General features: G+C 38.5%; 1 protein-coding gene across 3 annotated transcripts in view; it reads left to right on the plus strand.

Annotated features, from left to right (window-relative positions):
* Window positions 1-5,352: 5,352 nt before the first annotated feature.
* slc24a3 (solute carrier family 24 member 3) overlaps window positions 5,353-22,972 on the plus strand; it is a 47,527-nt gene continuing 29,907 nt past the window's right edge. For all 3 annotated transcript variants that reach the window (XM_015058504.1, XM_015058505.1, XM_015058503.1), the window contains exons 1-2: window positions 5,353-5,681; window positions 17,125-17,244. In XM_015058504.1, the coding sequence (XP_014913990.1) occupies window positions 5,510-5,681; window positions 17,125-17,244 (292 nt within the window). In that variant the 5' untranslated portion in view covers window positions 5,353-5,509. The remainder of the gene's footprint in view (window positions 5,682-17,124; window positions 17,245-22,972) is intronic.

The raw sequence follows: 22,972 nt of genomic DNA on the forward strand, positions 1-22,972 counted from the left end.
CTGTTTCACTCAAAAATATGCAGTTCTTCTTGTGGCCTCTGGGGGGCACCGACGTCCTTGTTTATGCGCTCTCTGCTCAAAGGAGGAGAAGTAGCCATTTGTCTGTAGCGTTTGTTTTTCTTGACTGTGACTGTGTGTGAGATCACTATGAGGTTAAAAGACTGCTGGATGGATGCAGGAGCGCAACTACATACTTTCTGAGGTGTATGCCAACACATCATCTCCCCCACCCCAACACCTTCCCTTCCCTGGCCCGTGTTTGATATGTCCATATAGCTCTCTCTTATTCGCGTGCTTATGAAATACCGTAATTCTATTAAGGACTTTTATTTTATGTTATATATTACAGCAGGTGATTATCTCAAAATCAAACAAACAAACAAAAAAAGTTTCATAAGGTAAAAATATATAACAGCAGTGGCCCTCAGTGCTCAGCAACTTTTCTGTAGTGGAAATATGAAATCTGAACAACAGCCAGGACTCTATGCCAGAGTTTTAACACTAAATTGTTAGATTTCGTGCCTTTTTTCACTTTTTCACTTGCCCATTTGTCAAGAATGGCATCAAATTAAATAGACCATGCCAATAGTCCGTACCATTGTTCTAGTAGATTAAGCCCTAGATATGCAAGTGCAAAAGTATTTGATGAAAAGTGAAGTACTCAAGTACTGAGTAACTGATCATAATACATGATTTAAAATTTCTAAATTCATGTCAGACAGCCAAAAGTAAGTACTGAGCAAATTCTAGTATTTAAAAGACTAATACCAAAATATGTATTCACATAAGGAGTTCTGGACCAACCACAGGGGCCAGTGTAGTCAAAATGATAATCTTTTCCAAGTTTTCCTTATTTTATCTTATTATAAGGAGACAGTATCTCAAAAATATAATGAAATAATTGTTTCATTTTAATGAGAAATAATAAGATTATTGAGTTTTAACTATTTTTTTATGTCTTAGAAATTGGAATAGTTAACATACTATTTGTAAGCAGTGATATTTGTGTGTATTTTCTGGATAATATAGAACTTAACACAACCATGAGCAGGAAGAGAAAAAGAGAAGGTACATCACTTTAGATATCCATCACAATTAAAGGCAGAATTATTCTCAAAAATCTTGTATTTTAAGTAGTATGTGCTTACAACCATTCTGACCAGCTCCAAACTCAAAAATATTATGCAGGTTCATAAAAGCGCCATTTTATAAATCTTTATACGGCTGCCATATTTTCATTAGGTGGACAAGTTTTTTCAGGTCACTTACAAAATAAAAAATAAAAAAATAGAATTTTCAGATGCATAAAGTTTTTGTTCCAAAAGTATAGTGGCTATAAAACAATGCTAGTATAGAGCCTCAAAGAAACACTGATTTTTTTTTCTTCTTTTTTTTTTTCTTTTTTTTTTTCACCACCATCAAAGTTATTCATATAAAAGATAGGTACAGTCCTTCTGGTATCAGCTCGTTAGATAAACAACTATTGGCATTGTAGTTGGTTTTCTTTATGTGGAAGATTACATTTTGCATCTGCCACATATGTGAATCTTCTTTGAGTACCACGCCAGGACTCATATCATTAACAGCATGAACTATTATATTTTCACTGGTTCCATCAAAGATGTTGCGAGGAATCACTATTTTTAACACTCTTTGAAGGCCTACTTGCCTTCTGTGGTCAATTTGAACCTAAATAACAAGAGTTTCTCTCTTCCAACACACAAACAAACACACTCTCTAGTGGAGTCTGATAAGAGAAGTCAGTGTCAGCCCTGAAGGGAGGTGCTTGCTAATAGAGTTTGCTTTGTGGAGGAGATTGCTCTGAGAATGCAGGACTGATATATTCACCTTTGTGTAGGGATGGAGAGGAGGCCTTTGCATGCACACAGCTCACAATAGCCCATCAAATGGGCTACAAACTCTGAGGTTTGGTGATTTTTTTTTTAAGTTTTGAATAATATTTATAGTGAGGAACAGGAATGGGCTAAAAGGCCAGAATAACAAAGTCATGGGTGATACAGCAGTTGACAGTGCATGGCTGCAAGGTCATTCGCTGATCACTGGAAGATGAGCACTCATCACGTCACACACACATACTTGTTGTACTTTATAGAAAATGGGGACGTCTGTCTAGTAGGTTTGTGTTGGGGAATCGACTTTGACGATGAAAAAAAAAAAACTGCAGAATTTTTCACCAGAAATTATTAGAACATTTTTAGATTTTTACATGTAAGAGTAAGCTTAAAAATGAGTAAAATTAATACATCCAAATGTTTTTCTGGTTTGTGTGGACAGTTATTGCTGTCCATTTTCAAACAGTATCACATTATAACATAATACCTTAATTGTACCAACATGACAGTCGCTATATTGTACAAACATGATAATATATTAAAGGCAATGCCATGGGGGAGCTACTGGTTGCTGTAGCAACCCAATAATACCTGCAAGACCATCATCTCCTATCAGCTACATGTTACTGTGACCTGTTCAGATGGCATATGGGAAGAATTCATATTTTGCCCTGTTGGGCAAGAAGAGTTTCAAAATGCAAAGAAAAAAAAAAATGGGTATGAGACCAAAAATATTGAGTAAGAAATTTATTGCAAACAACCATTAAACTGAAACAGGCTGTTTATCAGCTGATGAAAAGATTAAAACCTCAGCCTTTAAAAGCCCAAATCGTCACATAAATGTGGATTCAGTGCTACTCACTGCTTGTGGTGCATACTGTGATGCCAAGTTCTCCAGCAGGTTGGTTTGCTTTAAATGGGCTGATTGGCTAATGAAAAACTTTAAGGAACCCGTGCTAATGAAAGAATTATTGATCTCTTTAGCGTTACCAACAGCTCTGTCCGTTGCACATCTTTGTAAAACAAACTACAGATAATTTGTTTCACTATTGTACTGATGTACAGTACTACAAAGACTGATTTCTTTATTCAGATAATTTCCCCAGTACACAGACCATGCAAAGACAGGGTCAGCATTGTCCGGTGTGTGACACCGTCTTCTGGGTTTTGTACGTTGAATTTCAAACACGTCTGATCAAACTTTGCATAACAGAAAATCTCTTTTAACTGTTGCAACCAAATCCCCTATGATCAAAAGGGGAGAATCCACTTCAATAGTCGATGCAGAAAGGAATAAACATGGAATCATTTACAGGACAATGCCTGAACGAACACATCAAAGGCAGGTGTAGCATCACTACGGCCAAGGTGTAGTGATGGAGGAGAAGGCACTGCTGAATGAAAACATTCAACGTGGTTACCGTTCTTCCCCCGCACAGGGTTCTGCTTGAACTTTTCTGTCACGGTTAAATATTTCACATTAAATCTTCTGCTTCTGATGTGTTACGTTTAAACAAAGACTCAGAAGCATCAACGGTCACAGACACTGAGAAAAAGTTTAACAAGTTTGTTTCAAGAATATACAAACAAGGCAGATTGTCACTTCTGGAAAAAATAAGGTAAGTTGTAAATGTGATGTTCTGGATGGACGACTGGATCGGGGGCCTTACTTTTCCTTACCAGTGATCCAAGGAGGAGGTAAGTGTGATCGGAAGCAGTAGGTGATTGTTTCCCAAAAAGAAACAAGATTTGATGTCTGTATGTGAATATTTCTTAAAAAAAAAAAAAGAATATTTTGCGGGTTGTAATATTTTTTAACTGCTGTGTTCTTATCAGTCTTTTAATCTCTGCTACGATAATGACACAAAAGAGTTTGACAAAAAGGCACATATGCACAAAACGTCCTTTCTAGTTGTCAAAACGGTTGTGAATGTGCCAGGCCTGCCAAAGCATCAGGTGAAAATGTAGGCGGTCCTGTGATCGTCTATAAGTGAAAATTTACATATATTTACATGAACCATTTTGAAAATGAACAAAAAAAAAACAGAAAGAAAGAGAAACATCATTCGCTGTTTCCTAATCCATCATAATGCTGTTGCTGTTGTGTCAAATCATGGCTGTCGGTATCTGTGGGTGAGGATTATACCAAAGCCATCACCAAAGTGTGTGTGTGAGCAGTGTGTGTGTGAGCATAGGTCAAGAGACTGTAAATGTGATCATGCAGCTTATTCACTAATGCTACACAGTCTACTGTCTCTTTTGCATGGTATTATGAATCTCCAGCTTCTTTCCACACTGTAATGATGTCATTTCAATATCTGGATGTGGATTTCAGGAGCAGGACTGTGTTTGTCAGTCATGCATTAGAAATAAAGAAAGATTTTATTGTTCCGGAGTGTGTTAAAAACCAGACTCAACCAGACCAGCTCAGACTCAAAAGAGCTACAAACCCAAAGGATAGTCATCCAGTCAATAATCTAAGAAAAAATAAATTCTATGAAACTGAACACAACCATAAACTATGTAACTAAAATTAAAACACCATTCTCACAATAATGAACACAGAGGTCCAATAATCAGATGCTTTTAGATGTTCCAAGATCCATCCTCAGAAGTTCAGGTGATTGTGGTTTTGTTTTTTCTAGTTAGAACTGGGAGCTCTGGGAGAAGGTAGAGGAGCTCAATTTTGTTCCACAGATTATCTGCCTCATACAATACTGTCACGGAATAGTGACAGTTTAAACAAATATGTAAGAATATATTTTCAAAACCTACATACTGCAGCTGAGGTTACTAAAGAATCACTTTTACTACCACACTCACTGACCACAATGTCACAACCAATGTCAGGCTTCAAAGTGGATTCAGTGTTTCTGTCTAACGTAACATTAATTAATTTATGTTTTGCTATCTCTGGTGTTTAATAGGATGATTTTATCTCTTTGTTTTGACTTTATTATTATTATTATTATTATTATTATTATTATTATTATTATTATGATTGATTGATTGATTGATTGATTGATTGATTGATTGATTGATTGATTGATTGATTGATTGATTGATTGATTGAAAAAGAAAAAGAAAGAAGAAACTTGTGATCAAAACTTAATTACTCGTGGTCACATGGGCATGAGTTATTAAGTCATGACCATGGCCATGATATTTTTTCTTCCATATTACCAGAAAGGCTCCATATCATATAGTTTTCACAATGTGTCACAGCTTTTATTTTGCTGGGGTGGCAGATATGCTTCCGGTGTTACACTTATTTGAACATTTCTAAATGTTGAATACTTAATTTTAATTTTTTTAAAATTTTTAAAATGCTTCGTTCTAAGTACCTGTGTTCAGATTCTAGTCAACACCTTTCTGCTATCTCTCCTGGGTCCGTTTTAGAAACATTCTTCGCGATGATTATTTCTCATGGCAAAACAGCAGAAAACGTGATATTAAATTCAATGTTTTATTTTGAAATTCCAGACCGGACACATATTGTTTCCCGTAGCCTCGTGAACTTTACCAAACCAGCGACACCAAGTCATATGTTCGCCTATTGAGAACTTACCTTCCCACGCAGCCCCAGCTCTCTGCCTCCGCCTCACGCTCTCCCACCTTTTGGACCGCCGGAGCGCTCGCCGAAGGAAGTGGCCCGCATGGTGGTTGAAGGGATGCCCGAGACGGCCGTGGGAGGAGGAGTGATGCTGAACCGGCGAAGGGGCAAAGCCAGGCGGAGAAAGCGAAAGGAGTTGTTCGCCATCCAGATGTGCTTTGCGGCTGTGCTGCTGGGGCTGGTCGTGGGGCTGCAGACGGTGGCAGAGAAAGCAGGTGAGGAGCAGTCTGGAGCTTTCCTTCTCACTCTGTTCCTCAGAAGAACACAACGTTCAAGTTGTGTTTGCAGTCAGCCAGACCAACAGGGTGATGGTTGGCTGAGGAACAGCCTCTCATAGGGACATTTAGATGCGTTTTTCTTGTGGTGTTTTATTAATGACGTCTATTGAAATAGCCATAAAGGAAGAACTCAACATAGAAAACATCTAAACACCAGTAGGTGATGCGAGTTGTATCTGCACAGGGTGAAAGAACTGTGGACGCACATGGATATATATATATATTATATTAGTGAAAGTGTAGAGTGCATTTGTTCCTTGGTGCTGCTGCTTACATTAACAACCACTGCTGAGAGCAAAACAACAACATGATGCAACATCTGCAAGCAATCACCCTCTGGAAATGGTCGCAGTGACCGTGGTGCTGTGTTCACCCCAACTCATGCTTTCATTTCTCTGAGCTCACTCAAGCAGCACCAGGCATCACATATGAACTGGACATCCAGTACCAGGCAGTACTGGACCCCATCAGAAGCTCCAGAGCTTGGCTTCACGATCACACACACACACACACACAAACACACACACACACACACACACACACACACCACACACACACGGTCTGCTTGGCATGCGTACTTAAAGGAGATTCACATTGTTATATGGCTGCTTCTGCTGAGTTTATGGATTATAGTTGCATAGAATTAGACTTTTAAACAAATATATATGTAGTTAACAGTCCCTATTAAGAGTAAGTTTTAGGTAATCATGTTTTATTTGCCTTCTTTCCGGACATGACTAAAGTATTTTATTGTGAATCATTTGCTTGTCATGGTAAAGTAAGGGCTACTTTCTTTGGGAGGTGCAGGGTATGTGAAGAGAACAAACTGGATGATCTTCACTGTGATACAACCTCTATGAAAATAGATCACCAAAGTTCAATTCTTATTTAAGGCCGAGACTTAAATGCATTAATTCTGATAAATTAATTCAGGGGTGTCGAACTCATTTTCGTTTTGTGCCAAATCAAGATCAGGAATGCTCTTAAAGGGCCGGTTGTGCCAGGGTGTATTGATAAAACCTGCTCACAAACTGTTAAAACTATCAGTGAATTCTTAAAATTAAATATTATTATTCAACATCTTTTCAGTCCCTGCAGGATTTGGTTATAATTTTTGTGATTTTTTTGCAATAAAAATCAAAGTGTTATTGGTACAAATTTGGAAATATATGTGATATTTGAGCTTATTTATGACAGTAAATGCAACCTTTTATTGCACGCTATATAGACCATAATCTGACATTAATTAAGGCTGAGGCAGCTGTTCAGTACAAGTAAGAAAGTTTTTTGACAATTTTTGAGAAAATTCTGCAATAAACTCCTAATTATGTATCAGCACAAAAAAGTGTGGGGATTTGTTGATTTTGCATAAATTTCCACAATAATTATCCAGAAGCTGTAGGGACTGATTGATATAATTTGGCATTAAACAGATAAAAACAGTATTGATTTGACTGATAACATAATATTTAAACACACTTTAGTCTAGAATCTAGAGGGCCACATAAAAAGCTATGAAGAGCCAGATTTGGCCCACGGGCCTTCAGTTGACACATGCAAATTAATTAATTGATTTTGGCACATTAAAAATCTGTACACAGTTAATTGCGTTTTTATTTTTAACATATAAAACTATAGAGCCTTTGTGTTGTGTTTGTGGTACGCCTGTTAATCTGACACGTAACATCCAGAGGCAACAGTGATGGATGACACAGTGCTCCAAAAAACAAAAACAAAATAATAAAAAAAAAAACAATCTAACTGGACTCAAGAAAAGTCTATTCTTGGGTGCAAGTCGTGCAAAAATCGCTGCAGCTGTTGAAACCTAAAATATCATCTAAAATTCTAAAAACGTATTTCTTCAGAGAAGTTAAATGAATGATCAGGGTTTACTGAAACACTATAATAGCACTTTGCAACAATCTGATGGCTGAATAGCATCAAATAATAAATTAAAACCAAGAAATATCTTTGTTGTTAAGATCATGTCTATTTATTAAAAAATAAATAAATAAATTAGCGGTAAAATGTGTTTTTGAATTGAAAATGTTGCTTATTTTGTTGATGTATGGTTTACCGTTAAAATGAGACTAATTGCAATGGATTAATTAGAGATCCTGCCAGCGTTTCCCCAATTATTAAATTACTTTTTTAGCCTAAGTACCGTGAGATCCCTCGAGATCCTACAGACAAGGATATATACGTCTTTAAATGTGCCGAATTTCATTTTGATGGCAGTGCTTACTCTTCTCCTGCTACATTTGGCAGTGGCACAAGTAGCATTAGCCTGCGTGCTTAATGCCCTTCGCCTGACATGCAGCAGAAATCCAGTCATAACCGAATAAAAGGTGTTGACCTGGTTTGGCTGTCAGAGGGGAAATATTCCACTCTGGGTGAATAACACTGAGGTTTGTAAGCAAATATATACATGATACAGTTAGAGAGAGAGCAAGAGGGACACAGGTAGATTTAGTAGATAAATATAGATTATTTATAGATTAATATATATATTATATATATTTATATAGATATATAAATGCATGGATGATGAATAGAGAACAGAGAATATTTTTTTCCTCTGCATATTGTGTCGAATATGACAAGACATTTTCAGGTACTTCTTTAAGTAGGTGTTGTTTTTTATTAATGGTCAATACTGAATTGTTCTGCAGACTGATTGCTATTATTTAAATAAAGTAGGGTGCACTGATTGCAGTTTTCTAGCTGATCACTGATATTTAAAAAGTCTGATTGATTTTGGCTTAAATGCCGAGTTGTTTTTGTTCTAAATATGGAAAAAAGTTGCAAAGTTGGCAACAGTAGGGTGACTATTGTTCAATACAGGTTCCTGGTGACCTTCACTGGAGGAGCTCTGAGTGAGGAGTAGGTGCTAATTGAAGGGAGTTTTCACACAAAACCAGGAGATCATCACACGACCATGATAATAGAACCGTCAGCATTTCTTAAACTTGACTTGTGTGCCTGCATGCATCACATGGGACTGCATGAAGCCATGTTCTTCTTCATGGCCCTGTCCAAAAAGTCAGTCTTCTTCCATGTATGGTCACGGACACTTTAGGTGCAAAGTACGAAGCAAATCTCCTGTTCGGTCAGGAATTGAACCAGAGGTGTCTTTGTTGAGGACTGATAGCCCCCGTATACGGAGCAACTATATGTGGCCGCAGAGGTATTTGCAATACAAGCGTCTATTTGTTACCTCTGCTCTAATCTGTAGAGTAAATATGCTGCGCGCCAATCTCTCCGACCTTCCCTTCATCATCTATCCACCAGAAACCTGCCAGACAAATGGTCCTTCCATAGCTAAGCCTCTAGCAGCCGCTTGGTATATCTGATATACAGTAATAATCTCTACATAATCTCATTACATAACTTAAAGCTCTTGTCTCTTGGTCCTTCTTTCTTTGTTTGTTAGCGGGCGATTGGATGGGAGAGTGGAGGAGCACAGATGGAGCACTTTGCTCTGACAAAGCCTCGGGACTCAGAGCCGACTTAGACGCAAAGGAAAAGAGACAAGAGAGAAGAGAACGAAGGGGAGACGGGGACTGTGTTTGTTTGCGCGAGTGTGTATGGGGGCAGACGAAAGTGGGATGTAAAGAGGAAAAGTGGGAGCAAGCGAGGACAAGAGGAGGAGGAGGGAAGATGCGAGGGAAGGGAGATGAACAGGTTTTGGTTGAAAAGAGTCGCAGTTGGGGGGAGGTAAAAGATGACTTAGAGACTGAAATATAGTTACACTTTAAAATGAGAACACAGACCACTTGCATAAGAATACGCCTCATGTTGGATTCAAGTAGTTTCCCTTCCCTGAGCCTTTAATGCTAGAGACCATTCTTCAAAACATGACCACTTTCACTTGCTTTTCTTCCAGGACATTCCTGGAAGAAAAGCAGGTGAGAGGCTGAAGGTGGAGATGATGAAGAGCCAAACTGCAAACAGCGACATGGCGTGATGATTTATTTAGGCTTAGGATATTTACCAGAGGGTTCACCAAAACCTACCAGACGTAAAATGCACAAGAATCCTGCACAAGACAAAGGCATGACAAGAACTGAAGTACTATGTGAAACAGGAAAGGAGGACAACTGATCAGGTAACAGGTGAAAAACATGAGCTAAATTAGCAGGGATAAGGCTGGGCTGAGGAACTTAGCTCAGCAAACAAGNATGGCTGCTTCTGCTGAGTTTATGGATTATAGTTGCATAGAATTAGACTTTTAAACAAATATATATGTAGTTAACAGTCCCTATTAAGAGTAAGTTTTAGGTAATCATGTTTTATTTGCCTTCTTTCCGGACATGACTAAAGTATTTTATTGTGAATCATTTGCTTGTCATGGTAAAGTAAGGGCTACTTTCTTTGGGAGGTGCAGGGTATGTGAAGAGAACAAACTGGATGATCTTCACTGTGATACAACCTCTATGAAAATAGATCACCAAAGTTCAATTCTTATTTAAGGCCGAGACTTAAATGCATTAATTCTGATAAATTAATTCAGGGGTGTCGAACTCATTTTCGTTTTGTGCCAAATCAAGATCAGGAATGCTCTTAAAGGGCCGGTTGTGCCAGGGTGTATTGATAAAACCTGCTCACAAACTGTTAAAACTATCAGTGAATTCTTAAAATTAAATATTATTATTCAACATCTTTTCAGTCCCTGCAGGATTTGGTTATAATTTTTGTGATTTTTTTGCAATAAAAATCAAAGTGTTATTGGTACAAATTTGGAAATATATGTGATATTTGAGCTTATTTATGACAGTAAATGCAACCTTTTATTGCACGCTATATAGACCATAATCTGACATTAATTAAGGCTGAGGCAGCTGTTCAGTACAAGTAAGAAAGTTTTTTGACAATTTTTGAGAAAATTCTGCAATAAACTCCTAATTATGTATCAGCACAAAAAAGTGTGGGGATTTGTTGATTTTGCATAAATTTCCACAATAATTATCCAGAAGCTGTAGGGACTGATTGATATAATTTGGCATTAAACAGATAAAAACAGTATTGATTTGACTGATAACATAATATTTAAACACACTTTAGTCTAGAATCTAGAGGGCCACATAAAAAGCTATGAAGAGCCAGATTTGGCCCACGGGCCTTCAGTTGACACATGCAAATTAATTAATTGATTTTGGCACATTAAAAATCTGTACACAGTTAATTGCGTTTTTATTTTTAACATATAAAACTATAGAGCCTTTGTGTTGTGTTTGTGGTACGCCTGTTAATCTGACACGTAACATCCAGAGGCAACAGTGATGGATGACACAGTGCTCCAAAAAACAAAAACAAAATAATAAAAAAAAAAACAATCTAACTGGACTCAAGAAAAGTCTATTCTTGGGTGCAAGTCGTGCAAAAATCGCTGCAGCTGTTGAAACCTAAAATATCATCTAAAATTCTAAAAACGTATTTCTTCAGAGAAGTTAAATGAATGATCAGGGTTTACTGAAACACTATAATAGCACTTTGCAACAATCTGATGGCTGAATAGCATCAAATAATAAATTAAAACCAAGAAATATCTTTGTTGTTAAGATCATGTCTATTTATTAAAAAATAAATAAATAAATTAGCGGTAAAATGTGTTTTTGAATTGAAAATGTTGCTTATTTTGTTGATGTATGGTTTACCGTTAAAATGAGACTAATTGCAATGGATTAATTAGAGATCCTGCCAGCGTTTCCCCAATTATTAAATTACTTTTTTAGCCTAAGTACCGTGAGATCCCTCGAGATCCTACAGACAAGGATATATACGTCTTTAAATGTGCCGAATTTCATTTTGATGGCAGTGCTTACTCTTCTCCTGCTACATTTGGCAGTGGCACAAGTAGCATTAGCCTGCGTGCTTAATGCCCTTCGCCTGACATGCAGCAGAAATCCAGTCATAACCGAATAAAAGGTGTTGACCTGGTTTGGCTGTCAGAGGGGAAATATTCCACTCTGGGTGAATAACACTGAGGTTTGTAAGCAAATATATACATGATACAGTTAGAGAGAGAGCAAGAGGGACACAGGTAGATTTAGTAGATAAATATAGATTATTTATAGATTAATATATATATTATATATATTTATATAGATATATAAATGCATGGATGATGAATAGAGAACAGAGAATATTTTTTTCCTCTGCATATTGTGTCGAATATGACAAGACATTTTCAGGTACTTCTTTAAGTAGGTGTTGTTTTTTATTAATGGTCAATACTGAATTGTTCTGCAGACTGATTGCTATTATTTAAATAAAGTAGGGTGCACTGATTGCAGTTTTCTAGCTGATCACTGATATTTAAAAAGTCTGATTGATTTTGGCTTAAATGCCGAGTTGTTTTTGTTCTAAATATGGAAAAAAGTTGCAAAGTTGGCAACAGTAGGGTGACTATTGTTCAATACAGGTTCCTGGTGACCTTCACTGGAGGAGCTCTGAGTGAGGAGTAGGTGCTAATTGAAGGGAGTTTTCACACAAAACCAGGAGATCATCACACGACCATGATAATAGAACCGTCAGCATTTCTTAAACTTGACTTGTGTGCCTGCATGCATCACATGGGACTGCATGAAGCCATGTTCTTCTTCATGGCCCTGTCCAAAAAGTCAGTCTTCTTCCATGTATGGTCACGGACACTTTAGGTGCAAAGTACGAAGCAAATCTCCTGTTCGGTCAGGAATTGAACCAGAGGTGTCTTTGTTGAGGACTGATAGCCCCCGTATACGGAGCAACTATATGTGGCCGCAGAGGTATTTGCAATACAAGCGTCTATTTGTTACCTCTGCTCTAATCTGTAGAGTAAATATGCTGCGCGCCAATCTCTCCGACCTTCCCTTCATCATCTATCCACCAGAAACCTGCCAGACAAATGGTCCTTCCATAGCTAAGCCTCTAGCAGCCGCTTGGTATATCTGATATACAGTAATAATCTCTACATAATCTCATTACATAACTTAAAGCTCTTGTCTCTTGGTCCTTCTTTCTTTGTTTGTTAGCGGGCGATTGGATGGGAGAGTGGAGGAGCACAGATGGAGCACTTTGCTCTGACAAAGCCTCGGGACTCAGAGCCGACTTAGACGCAAAGGAAAAGAGACAAGAGAGAAGAGAACGAAGGGGAGACGGGGACTGTGTTTGTTTGCGCGAGTGTGTATGGGGGCAGACGAAAGTGGGATGTAAAGAGGAAAAGTGGGAGCAAGCGAGGACAAGAGGAGGAGGAGGGAAGATGCGAGGGAAGGGAGATGAACAGGTTTTGGTTGAAAAGAGTCGCAGTTGGGGGGAGGTAAAAGATGACTTAGAGACTGAAATATAGTTACACTTTAAAATGAGAACACAGACCACTTGCATAAGAATACGCCTCATGTTGGATTCAAGTAGTTTCCCTTCCCTGAGCCTTTAATGCTAGAGACCATTCTTCAAAACATGACCACTTTCACTTGCTTTTCTTCCAGGACATTCCTGGAAGAAAAGCAGGTGAGAGGCTGAAGGTGGAGATGATGAAGAGCCAAACTGCAAACAGCGACATGGCGTGATGATTTATTTAGGCTTAGGATATTTACCAGAGGGTTCACCAAAACCTACCAGACGTAAAATGCACAAGAATCCTGCACAAGACAAAGGCATGACAAGAACTGAAGTACTATGTGAAACAGGAAAGGAGGACAACTGATCAGGTAACAGGTGAAAAACATGAGCTAAATTAGCAGGGATAAGGCTGGGCTGAGGAACTTAGCTCAGCAAACAAGAAATAAAACCTTCCATCTGAAGGATAACAGAATCTGCTCTCACCCCAAATGAAACTAAGAGAAACCCCAAACAGGGATACTGGAACGTAACAGGACTGAAGCACAGGGATGATGATAATCAAGGCTAGAAAAGAACTGAGACAAGGGAGAGACGACACCAGCCATGAGAACTTGGGGGAGAAAAAAAAGTAATTTAGATGAAAACAAAAGGGAAAATAACTTGGCGAAACAAAACAACACCAAACTGGAGCTGCTGTTTTGTGTGAAACATTGGAGCTACATAATGTTAGTTTGTGATGTAAATTTAATTTTTTTCTTGGATTAAAAAAAGTAAATAAATAAAGTTCATGCATGACCACGTTACCTAAATCCAAAAGGTCGCAAATTTAAAAAGAAAAAAAAAGCATCAGAATATATTTGTATTTATATGCATAGCAGAATAAACAGCTGATCACCAGTGAATCTTTATCATTATGTTTGAGCCAGCAATGAATTTCTATAAGACAAATTGACATCTGGGTTTATTTGAGTCCATCAGAACCACAACCTTGAAGTTCTCCATTGCCGAGTGTCGCTGCAGACATCAGTGAACAATTGACCACAGCTGGTGGAGAAGCAAACTGCACTTTAAACGATTAATGTGAGACTTAAGTCAGATCTTGTTTATCTCAACAAACTGTTTTCTATTCTCTAAATAACTGGAGACCCTTTCATGCCAAGACCTCTAATACCACATTTACTAAACTTTTTAGCAGCTTATTGTGATCAATGGTACAAAAAGCTTTTTCTTTAAGTCTACTAATATATTTTTCTAACAACTTTTGAAAACTGACAAAGGAAAGAGATAGGTCAATAAATTGTCAAAAAAAAAAATGTTTGTCACAATTTTTATGAAGTGGAATAACTTTGGTTACCTTCGTGTTTTTAGGAAATCTTCCTGTAGAAAAGAATGAATTACAATTATACATGAACGGGTCGATTAGAGAAACCAATTATTGATTTCGCTAATCTCATGTCCATATCTAAATTATAAGTTTATCTTTTATTTGTAAAGGCTTTAACAGTATAAATTACTTTTTGTCCTTTCTATATGGAAATATTCTGTTAAGATTACTCTTAATATTTTTGTATTTTAATATTTTTGGGATCATACTGTTGTTTCTGAAAGTTAATGATTCCTGGTATGGACTGTATGTAGGGGCTTCACAACATTAGCTGAATTTGTTTGACATTGACATAATTTGAAATTGTGAAAGAGAATATATTCCTTTAATCATTGTGACTATGTTTTGGAGAATCTGCTAACAGGTAAAACTTCCTGTGATTGTCCTGCAGCATCTGCAGGGTCTTTCTTACATAACTGTTCTCAGTGCTCCTCTGTGAACTTTCCCAGTTAAGTACAACCTTGGAACCTGAAGCAAGAAATTATTACAATAACATGAACCTTTAGTTATAGAGTAATGAAGCATCTACAGTTGCTTTCTTGCACAAATGCTTTTTGTTCCTGTGGCTCACGGAGCCACTAAAAGCCATACTCAGAACATGATTCTCAGAGTGCTTTGTCAAGCACATGGACCACAAGGCACAGCTCTCTGATTTAGCAGATATATATATATATATATATATATATATATATATATATATATATATATGCTTCAAGATGATGCCATGTACAACATCTGAATGAAAAAGTTTAAATCTTGAAGTTTGTCCTTTCCTTGATGACAGTTTTTAAAGTTCTAGGAACCAGCAGTAAACCTGCAGTCTGAAAGCAAAGTGCTCTGTTAGGAACATATGGAGCAATCAGATCTCTGATGTCTGATGGAGTTTGACTATTAAGAGCTTTATATATCAGAAGGTGAATCTTAAATACATAACGTCAAGTACAGACGTCCCCAATCACATCGGTTCAATGCTGGCATCATGACGCACAAAAAAAAAAAAAAGTCGGCTATCGCTAAGCTTAGGAAAAATTGGAAGGGCTAAAATTGGGTCCGATAATTTGAAACATCTGCCGGATCGCTAGGTTTGAAGAGAGGAGTAATCTGAGCAGACCTCCAGGCAAATGAGCTGCATAAGCTAAGCAAGTGATGGAATAATGGTATGTAAATCTCTACTATCACAGAGGAAAACGGGAGTACAGGTTATACAAAATATGTCAGAGGACAAACTAATGAGAACAAGAGTTTTACCATCACTAGTCTGGAACAATGTTCACACTCATCATCAACACAACAAACATATTGTTTCTTGGTCCTTTGGATACCAGACGCCCTCTTCTAAATGTAAATTAATGTTTTTCATATCAGAATTCCTGTGTGGATCTCTGTGACTGACGACGGCAGAGTGGGCTCCGTGGCCGAGTTTCTCTGAAGCCGTTAGCCTGCCGAGACCCTTTGTACCCAAGAACAATGAAAACACGATCACTTCACAATTCACCTGCACTTGGCAGGGCCAGAGGAACCCATTATGCTTTTAATTACCCTGATCAGATAAATGATGCTCTCTGACGTCTCCCAGTGAAGCACCATTATTTGAGTGTGTTTGTACGTGCTCGCAACCTGACAGGCATTCAGAAATAAGCTTATTATGCTGAAGATGAGAAAAGCCTTCGCCATTAAAAAGACAAATATGCCGTGGCTATCTGCTAAATGGATAAGAATGAGGATAATGAAGGAAGTTGTCGCCTTATCTGCTGTCTGGTGTTCACAGAGCAAAACCAGTGTTTATACGACTCCAAGAGTCTATTCTCCTGAAGTGTTGCCATTTCTAGTAGCAAAGATATTGATATTAAAAAAAATTCAATATTTTTGACTCATTTCAAAAAGTGATTTATTTTATATATTGTAATGTATATATATATATATATATGTATATATATATATGTATATGTATATATATATATATATATATATATATATATATATATATATATATATATATATATATGTATATATATATACATATACATATACATATATACATATATATATATATATATATATATATATATATATATATATATATATATATATATATATATATATATATATAAAGCCTTTATTTCTTGCAACATAGAGTGATGTAAACGATTAGTTTGGTAATTGAGCAATCTATCGATTATTCTGATGATTACTTGGGTAATTGGGAAAAAATAAAACGTCAGTAAATAGAGTTCATATAGGATGAAAATGGCCGTATTTGCTTTTTGCAAATTTTTTTTATTATCCATGTTGAATATTTAATTGGGTTTTGATGTCTGTAAGTTTTGATTAGTGTGTTGCTGCCAGTCTTGGCCAGGTCTCTCTTGAAAAAGAGATTTTTAATGTCAGTGAGACATGTCTGGTTAAATGAAGGTTACACACATGCGTGATTGAGCTTTGTGGTTCACAGAATGATGCTGAACTGATGCTTCTACAAAAGAAAAGAGTGAGAACACAAAACACGTCTCACCTCTCTTTGGAAGTGGGATCTTGTGATTATCGTGAACTTATTTTTTGTAACCAAATACTGCAGTAACTTTGTAGTACTGGTGCTTATTTTGCAGTCGTCTTGTTTGACCTTAAATATTAGTGGGACCTTCCTAATATTTCTGTTTTACAACTTCTTCTGCCTCCCAGGATATCAGACTTCTATCTCCTTGGTTGTGGAAGAGGCAAAGTGGGAGAGTCGTCACCTTCTGCAAGAAGACAACAAGTCTAAGCTCTACCTGGAGCCTGACAAAAACTGCACTGAACCAGGTAAGTCTTAATATGGTACAATGGTCCAGTTGCTGCTATATTTATTATGATACTGTGTTCTAATTGCTGTCATTTTTACCTAAACGTATATTGAGCATTCAACTCAATATGCGTTCTATGTAGAGCAAATTAATTTTCCATTTTGCTTTAATTTAAAGGGCTTTTAAACTCTGAATTTGCCATTTAAAAAATACTGAAATAAATTCAAAATAATGATAAGTTTTGAGAACCATCTTCTCTGGAAACATCAGTTGCTGTTGGATGCCCCTGCTGGCCTGGAGGACCTACACAGCAGCTTACTTTACTTATGGCTGAGGCGAACAGTTAAGAATGGAAATCACCCTTCCTGGTGCTGATGCAGAGATGATCGCTGAGAAGAAAATTTGAAAAAGGTTATAAAGAACAAATAAAACCTCACGTAGAAAGAAATGATCTGTGCTCCCCTGCAGCCTGAAATCGCCAGCATCAACGCCTGTGTGTGTGTGTGGATTTGTCTGATCCTCGGCGTGCACTGACGGCTCTTGTCGAAATCCCTGAATTCTATTCTTTCCAGATTTCTAAAACAATCTGGCTGCAGGCTGCTCGGTCTAGCCAGGCCAGTTAGCAGTTAGAGGCTGATGTATTCTCTTCGACGCCAGTTCAAACAGACCCATTGTTGACCTGCTTGGGACTGGCTCATCAGGCTCAGGAGGTACAGACACTTTGAACGGAGAGCTGGTTGAGGCTGTGGGGTAAGCTCGATGACGACAGACACTCTTCAGCCTCATGTGTGCCTTCAGAGTTGACTCGTCAGAGGAAGTGTTTGTGTTTGTGTGCGTCTTTCCCGGTGGTGTGCAGTGTGAGAGTGTTTTCCACGTGGAATCCTGGGGCTTTATGAGGCTGACACCTCGCCAAGCATTTGCTTGATCTCATGTTAAGCACACAGCCTCCTACTAATGCACACACTCCCGATCGGTCCCGCAGCTGAAACGCAGGCACCACATGTTGTCTGACTGCATGCATCCGGACCAGTTCTGCATGTAGCTTGTGTTTATTGTCACTTTGTCTCCTGAAACACTAATTACCTTAATGAGGATTACTTCTGTTCTTCTGTGCTGAAAGGAGCCTTCACAGTGTGCTCATCAAATTGTTAATCTTTTTCACCCCTAGACCGTTTGCTTTCTCTGACTTCTACTGTGTGTTTTTCACTTTTGTCTCTCATCTCCTTTTTTTCCCTTAGATAACAGGATCGTTTCAGCTGGAGAGCATCACTGTTGGTCTCTGCAGCAACATACAAGCGTTGACAAGCACATGCATCTAAATATTTATCTAAAGCGAGTTTCCATCTTGTGGAGCATTTTCATTTTTGGCAGGTTTTTGCTACATTACATTTCTGTTCAAGTACTTGCAATGTTTGTCTCAAATGTACAGAAGCAGGGTATCCCCAGAAAACCTGCTAAGCCCGGTGGTGGGGGCACTGAGGCGGTCCACCGGCAGTCCTCCATGTTCTTAAAAGATGCTAAGTTGACAGGAAATATAAAAATATTACTGGGTAATTATGTTACTGGAAGACATTGCCGACAGTACTTAAAACCACGACTATAGAGTCTTAAAAATAACAAATAAAAAAAAATGCAATTAAAATAAATATCAATTATTTGTAGGAGCATCCACCACAAAATTCCCCTCCTCTGAAGACTTACTGGCGCAGTGGGACAAACAGTCAGCAGTAGCAGTCTGCGTGCCAGGGATGTGATGCACCTCAAACTTGCAGGGTTGCATTGTCAGGTACCAGTGACTATTGGTGTTCTTCATCCTCTCCAGCCATTTTTAGTGCTTTGTGATCAGTTTCCAGCACAAACTGTCTTCCCAGGAGGTAGTTGCGAAGTGAATCCAAAGCCTGTTTTATAGCCTGGCATTCCTTCTCTATCGTGGAATAATTGGTTTCTCTGGGGAAATGTTTACGGCCGATGAAGGCGATTGGATGGCAGTCATTTGGGGGGGTCTGAAGCAACACGACACCAAGATCTTTGTCTGGTGCATCAGTTTGTAGGACAAACTCCTGCTGAAAGTCAGGGCAATAGAGCAGTTGATCTTGGCTCAAGGCCTGCTGGATGTCTTTGAAGGTGTCCTTAGACCTCAGACCTTAGAAGAATATGTTTGGGCTTTGAAGACTGGTCATGTTTCTAAGCAGAGTACTTAATGATAAATGTGGTACCAACCAGACATACCCAAGAAGGATTTTCTTTTCTGTGGAAGGGGGGCAGGGCTGGATGACTTCAATTTTTGTGAATTTGTGGCTTCACCAATCCTTTTCTGATGACAAAGCCCAGGTCACCTGTTTCCCTCCTTGCAATGGCACACTTTGCTGGATTCACTGTCAGTCCTACATTCTGGAGACACTCAAAGACCACCTTTAGGTGTTGCAGGTCTGGGTGCTCTTAAAAATTATGTCATCCAGATATGCAGAAGCAAAATGATAGAGGCCATTGAGTACCTTGTCCATTAGGTGCTGGAATGTGGCAGGAATCTGCAGCATCACTCTGAAGTGGCAAAGGCCCCACGGTGTTTTGAAAGCCGTAAGTTCCCTGGACCAGGGGGAGGGTGGCACATGCCAATAATCTTTGATCTGGTGGTGAGATATTTTGCTTTACCAAGTTTCTCAATCAGATCAATCAAGCTTGAAGCTTAACTGAGGTAGCAGAAGTCAATGCAAAACCTATTTGTGCTATCCATTTTAGGGACAGGGCCACTTGGATTGCACCACGCGATGTGTGATGCCTTGATAATGCCAAGGGAAGGCATTAAGGCACTTTCCTTCCTAAGTGATTCCAGAAGTCTCTCAGGTATGCAATAGCTCATTCATTTTGGAGCAGCATCTTCTTTTAAGACAATGTTATGCATTATCACATCAGAATAACCTGGATCCTCTTGGAACACATTCAATGGACGGACAGCCCTCATCTCCAGCTGCTGTTCTCCTGACAAATTATCTCAAAATTATGTTTAGAGGTTGATGGAACCGGGAAATACTGCTCCTCAGGTTCCTCATCTTCTGTCCTCCAGATGCAGAAGGAGGTAGATATCTCTCAGGCCCAGGACACCGACTCACAAGGAGAAACTGAATGTAGTTGCTTCGTTCTGGAACAGAGACTTTGTACGTCATCGGTCCCAATTTCCCCATCACTTCATAAAGCTATTGTCACTTTGGCAGCATCTTGTTGTCCTCTGAAGGCAGCACAAGTTCTTTCTGGACAAGCTCAAACTTCCTTTGCCACAACTTGTTTAGTTGGCCCATTTTGTCTGTTAGGAATGTAATTTTTAATGTAGAAATAATTTTTTGTTGACTTTGGTCTTTTTTAAAGTATTTCACTAGTTTTCATCCCTTGAAACCTTTCAAAGGATTGGTGGCAGGGAGTACCAGTGTTTTGGTCTTTTGTTTTATATATGTCCTTTTGTCTATGGAAACTTTCACATTGTGAAATGGTAGTATGGTCTGAAACAATTTCCTCAGACTGCATCCCCTGGGCCTGACTTAAAACAATGTGAAACAGAGGAGACTGTTACAGGTCAGTAAGCACTGGTAGGTCACTGGTAGGTCACTGGTAGGTCATTTCATCACCATAGACACAGTAGACTGGAACGGTCTCACTAGTGCAAACATACATGCATTGGACCAAGGTCTGCGTACTTCCTTTATCAATCAGTCACTTCAGTGCCAGACACATACACGTCTACATTAGTGGCTGGATTGCTCCGGCATTTTGAGTCACTTCCCTGGACACATAACACATCTAGGACAATTTAACAGCATGTTGAGGGCACTTACATTTGGTGTCAGCCTCATGTCCACATAAGCAGCAAATAGGCATTTTCCTCTAAAATTTTGAGACAAATCTTTCTTTTACAAGGAGTTCACCTGCATCTGAAACCTGTTGATTGTGCCCATGCTTTTTCCTGCTTTGGAAAACCCACAGTGCTTTGGAGACCCTTGAGTTCTTTCTCCTAGCAGCCACATAAACGTCAGTCAATCCAGCAACCTTTTTTGCAGTCTTTGGGTTATGTTCCTTTTTCCACACCTGCAGTTCTGATGACAAAATTCTCAAATGTTGTTCAAGAATAATCCCTTCATTGCTCACCAATTTTCCATACAGCTCCTCCTGCACAAAGGCACTTCTAGCTTTACCTGTTAGTACAGGTATTAAGTGAAAAACCCAGCCTAATTTACACTGACCTTGCATGTCACAGCACCCCAGTTGATCCCTTTTCTGCTCCGTTGCAAATCGCAGAGGTTCTTCAAGAAGCATGTGTGGAATGAGAGATTGTGCGATAAAGCCATTGATATAAAGGATGAGTGGCGTCATATAAAATCCTGTAGTTCTCAACTTCCAAAATTAATATTTTTCCCTCCCACTTTCTGTCTTGACATTTTAAAAATCTACAAAATGATCATCAGTCTTCCCACAGTCACACCCTTCATTAGATATATGTGTTTTACTTTGCCGAAAGACTAAAAAAACAAACAAACAAACAAAAAACAAAAGATACTTCTTAAATAAAGAATCACAAGCTGACAGATGCTGGAGCTCTGAGCTGTAGAACTGAATATTATGACAGGAGGAAAACCTCGTCCTGTTCAGTTGAGATGAGCCAGATGCAGTTAGTACCTCAGTGACCCCAGAACCAAAGGTCAAGATGAGAAAACACTTAACTTGTCACCTGTTGATTTTCCACTCATTTTCACAGCAACAAGTCAGTTTACCCTCGTCCAGTGATCCCCTGCTCCACCAATCCCACTCCACACCCAGCGCAGATCCCTGCGCAAACACAAGGTCACATAGAGTCACATCCAGTGACTTCCTGTCAGCAGGTGTTTGCATGAACGTAACTCTGTTCTGCTGGGGAATTAAGCAGGAGACTTTCACGCATATCAAGTGCGGGAGTGTTTGATTAACAGTAATCCTGTTTACAGTGACTAACATTGTTCAAGGTGCCTCTGGTTTATCAGCATGCGTGTATTTATTGGTGTAACATGTGGACAGCTGCTAATAGTGAGATCCTTGATTTTTGTCTCTATCCTTCATGACTCATTAGCTCCAAGCACCTTCCCATAGTCTCTGATCAACCTCACTGTCCGTACTAAAATGTGGCCACCAGATTGTTTTATGGACCTTTGTAGGTCTCGTAGTTAGTCCATCCTCTCTCCATGTTCAGATGATGATTTGAACATAAAACTGTGTGACATTCAAAGCTGGAATGTTGTTTCAGAACCTAAACCAGCTTTAAACTTCTTCATGACTTTCTCCCTGACCTGTCGGCTGGGTTCCTTGGTGTTCATGGTGCTGGTTGTTTTCTAATTTTATGTGACAAACCTCTGAGAACTTCACAAATTCCCTTAGTCTCAGATTGCATTGCACACAGCTGGACTCCAATTATTAATTTGGGGACTTCTGAAGGTAAATGACTTTTTTTTTAATTAAAAATAAGATTTTTATAAATGTACACACCACTTTCACATTTTACATTATAGAATCAAGCATCATTTTCTATTTGAGTCGCAATTATTTGCTATTACAGCAAGGTGTAAAATGTTCTGGAGCAAAGTTCAAATTTATCTCTATATGGAAAAATAATCCCATAAAATAAAGCAACGTGCTTCAGTGTAGAAAATATAGAAAATAACTCATCAGCTGTTATCTTTGAAAATACAGTCATATTTAGTAAACTAGAATATGCTATGCTTGTTTGT

This window comes from Poecilia latipinna, unplaced genomic scaffold (assembly GCF_001443285.1).
Source record: "Poecilia latipinna isolate Pla-1442-1.1 unplaced genomic scaffold, P_latipinna-1.0 Scaffold1545, whole genome shotgun sequence".
NCBI classification, from domain to species: domain Eukaryota; kingdom Metazoa; phylum Chordata; class Actinopteri; order Cyprinodontiformes; family Poeciliidae; genus Poecilia; species Poecilia latipinna.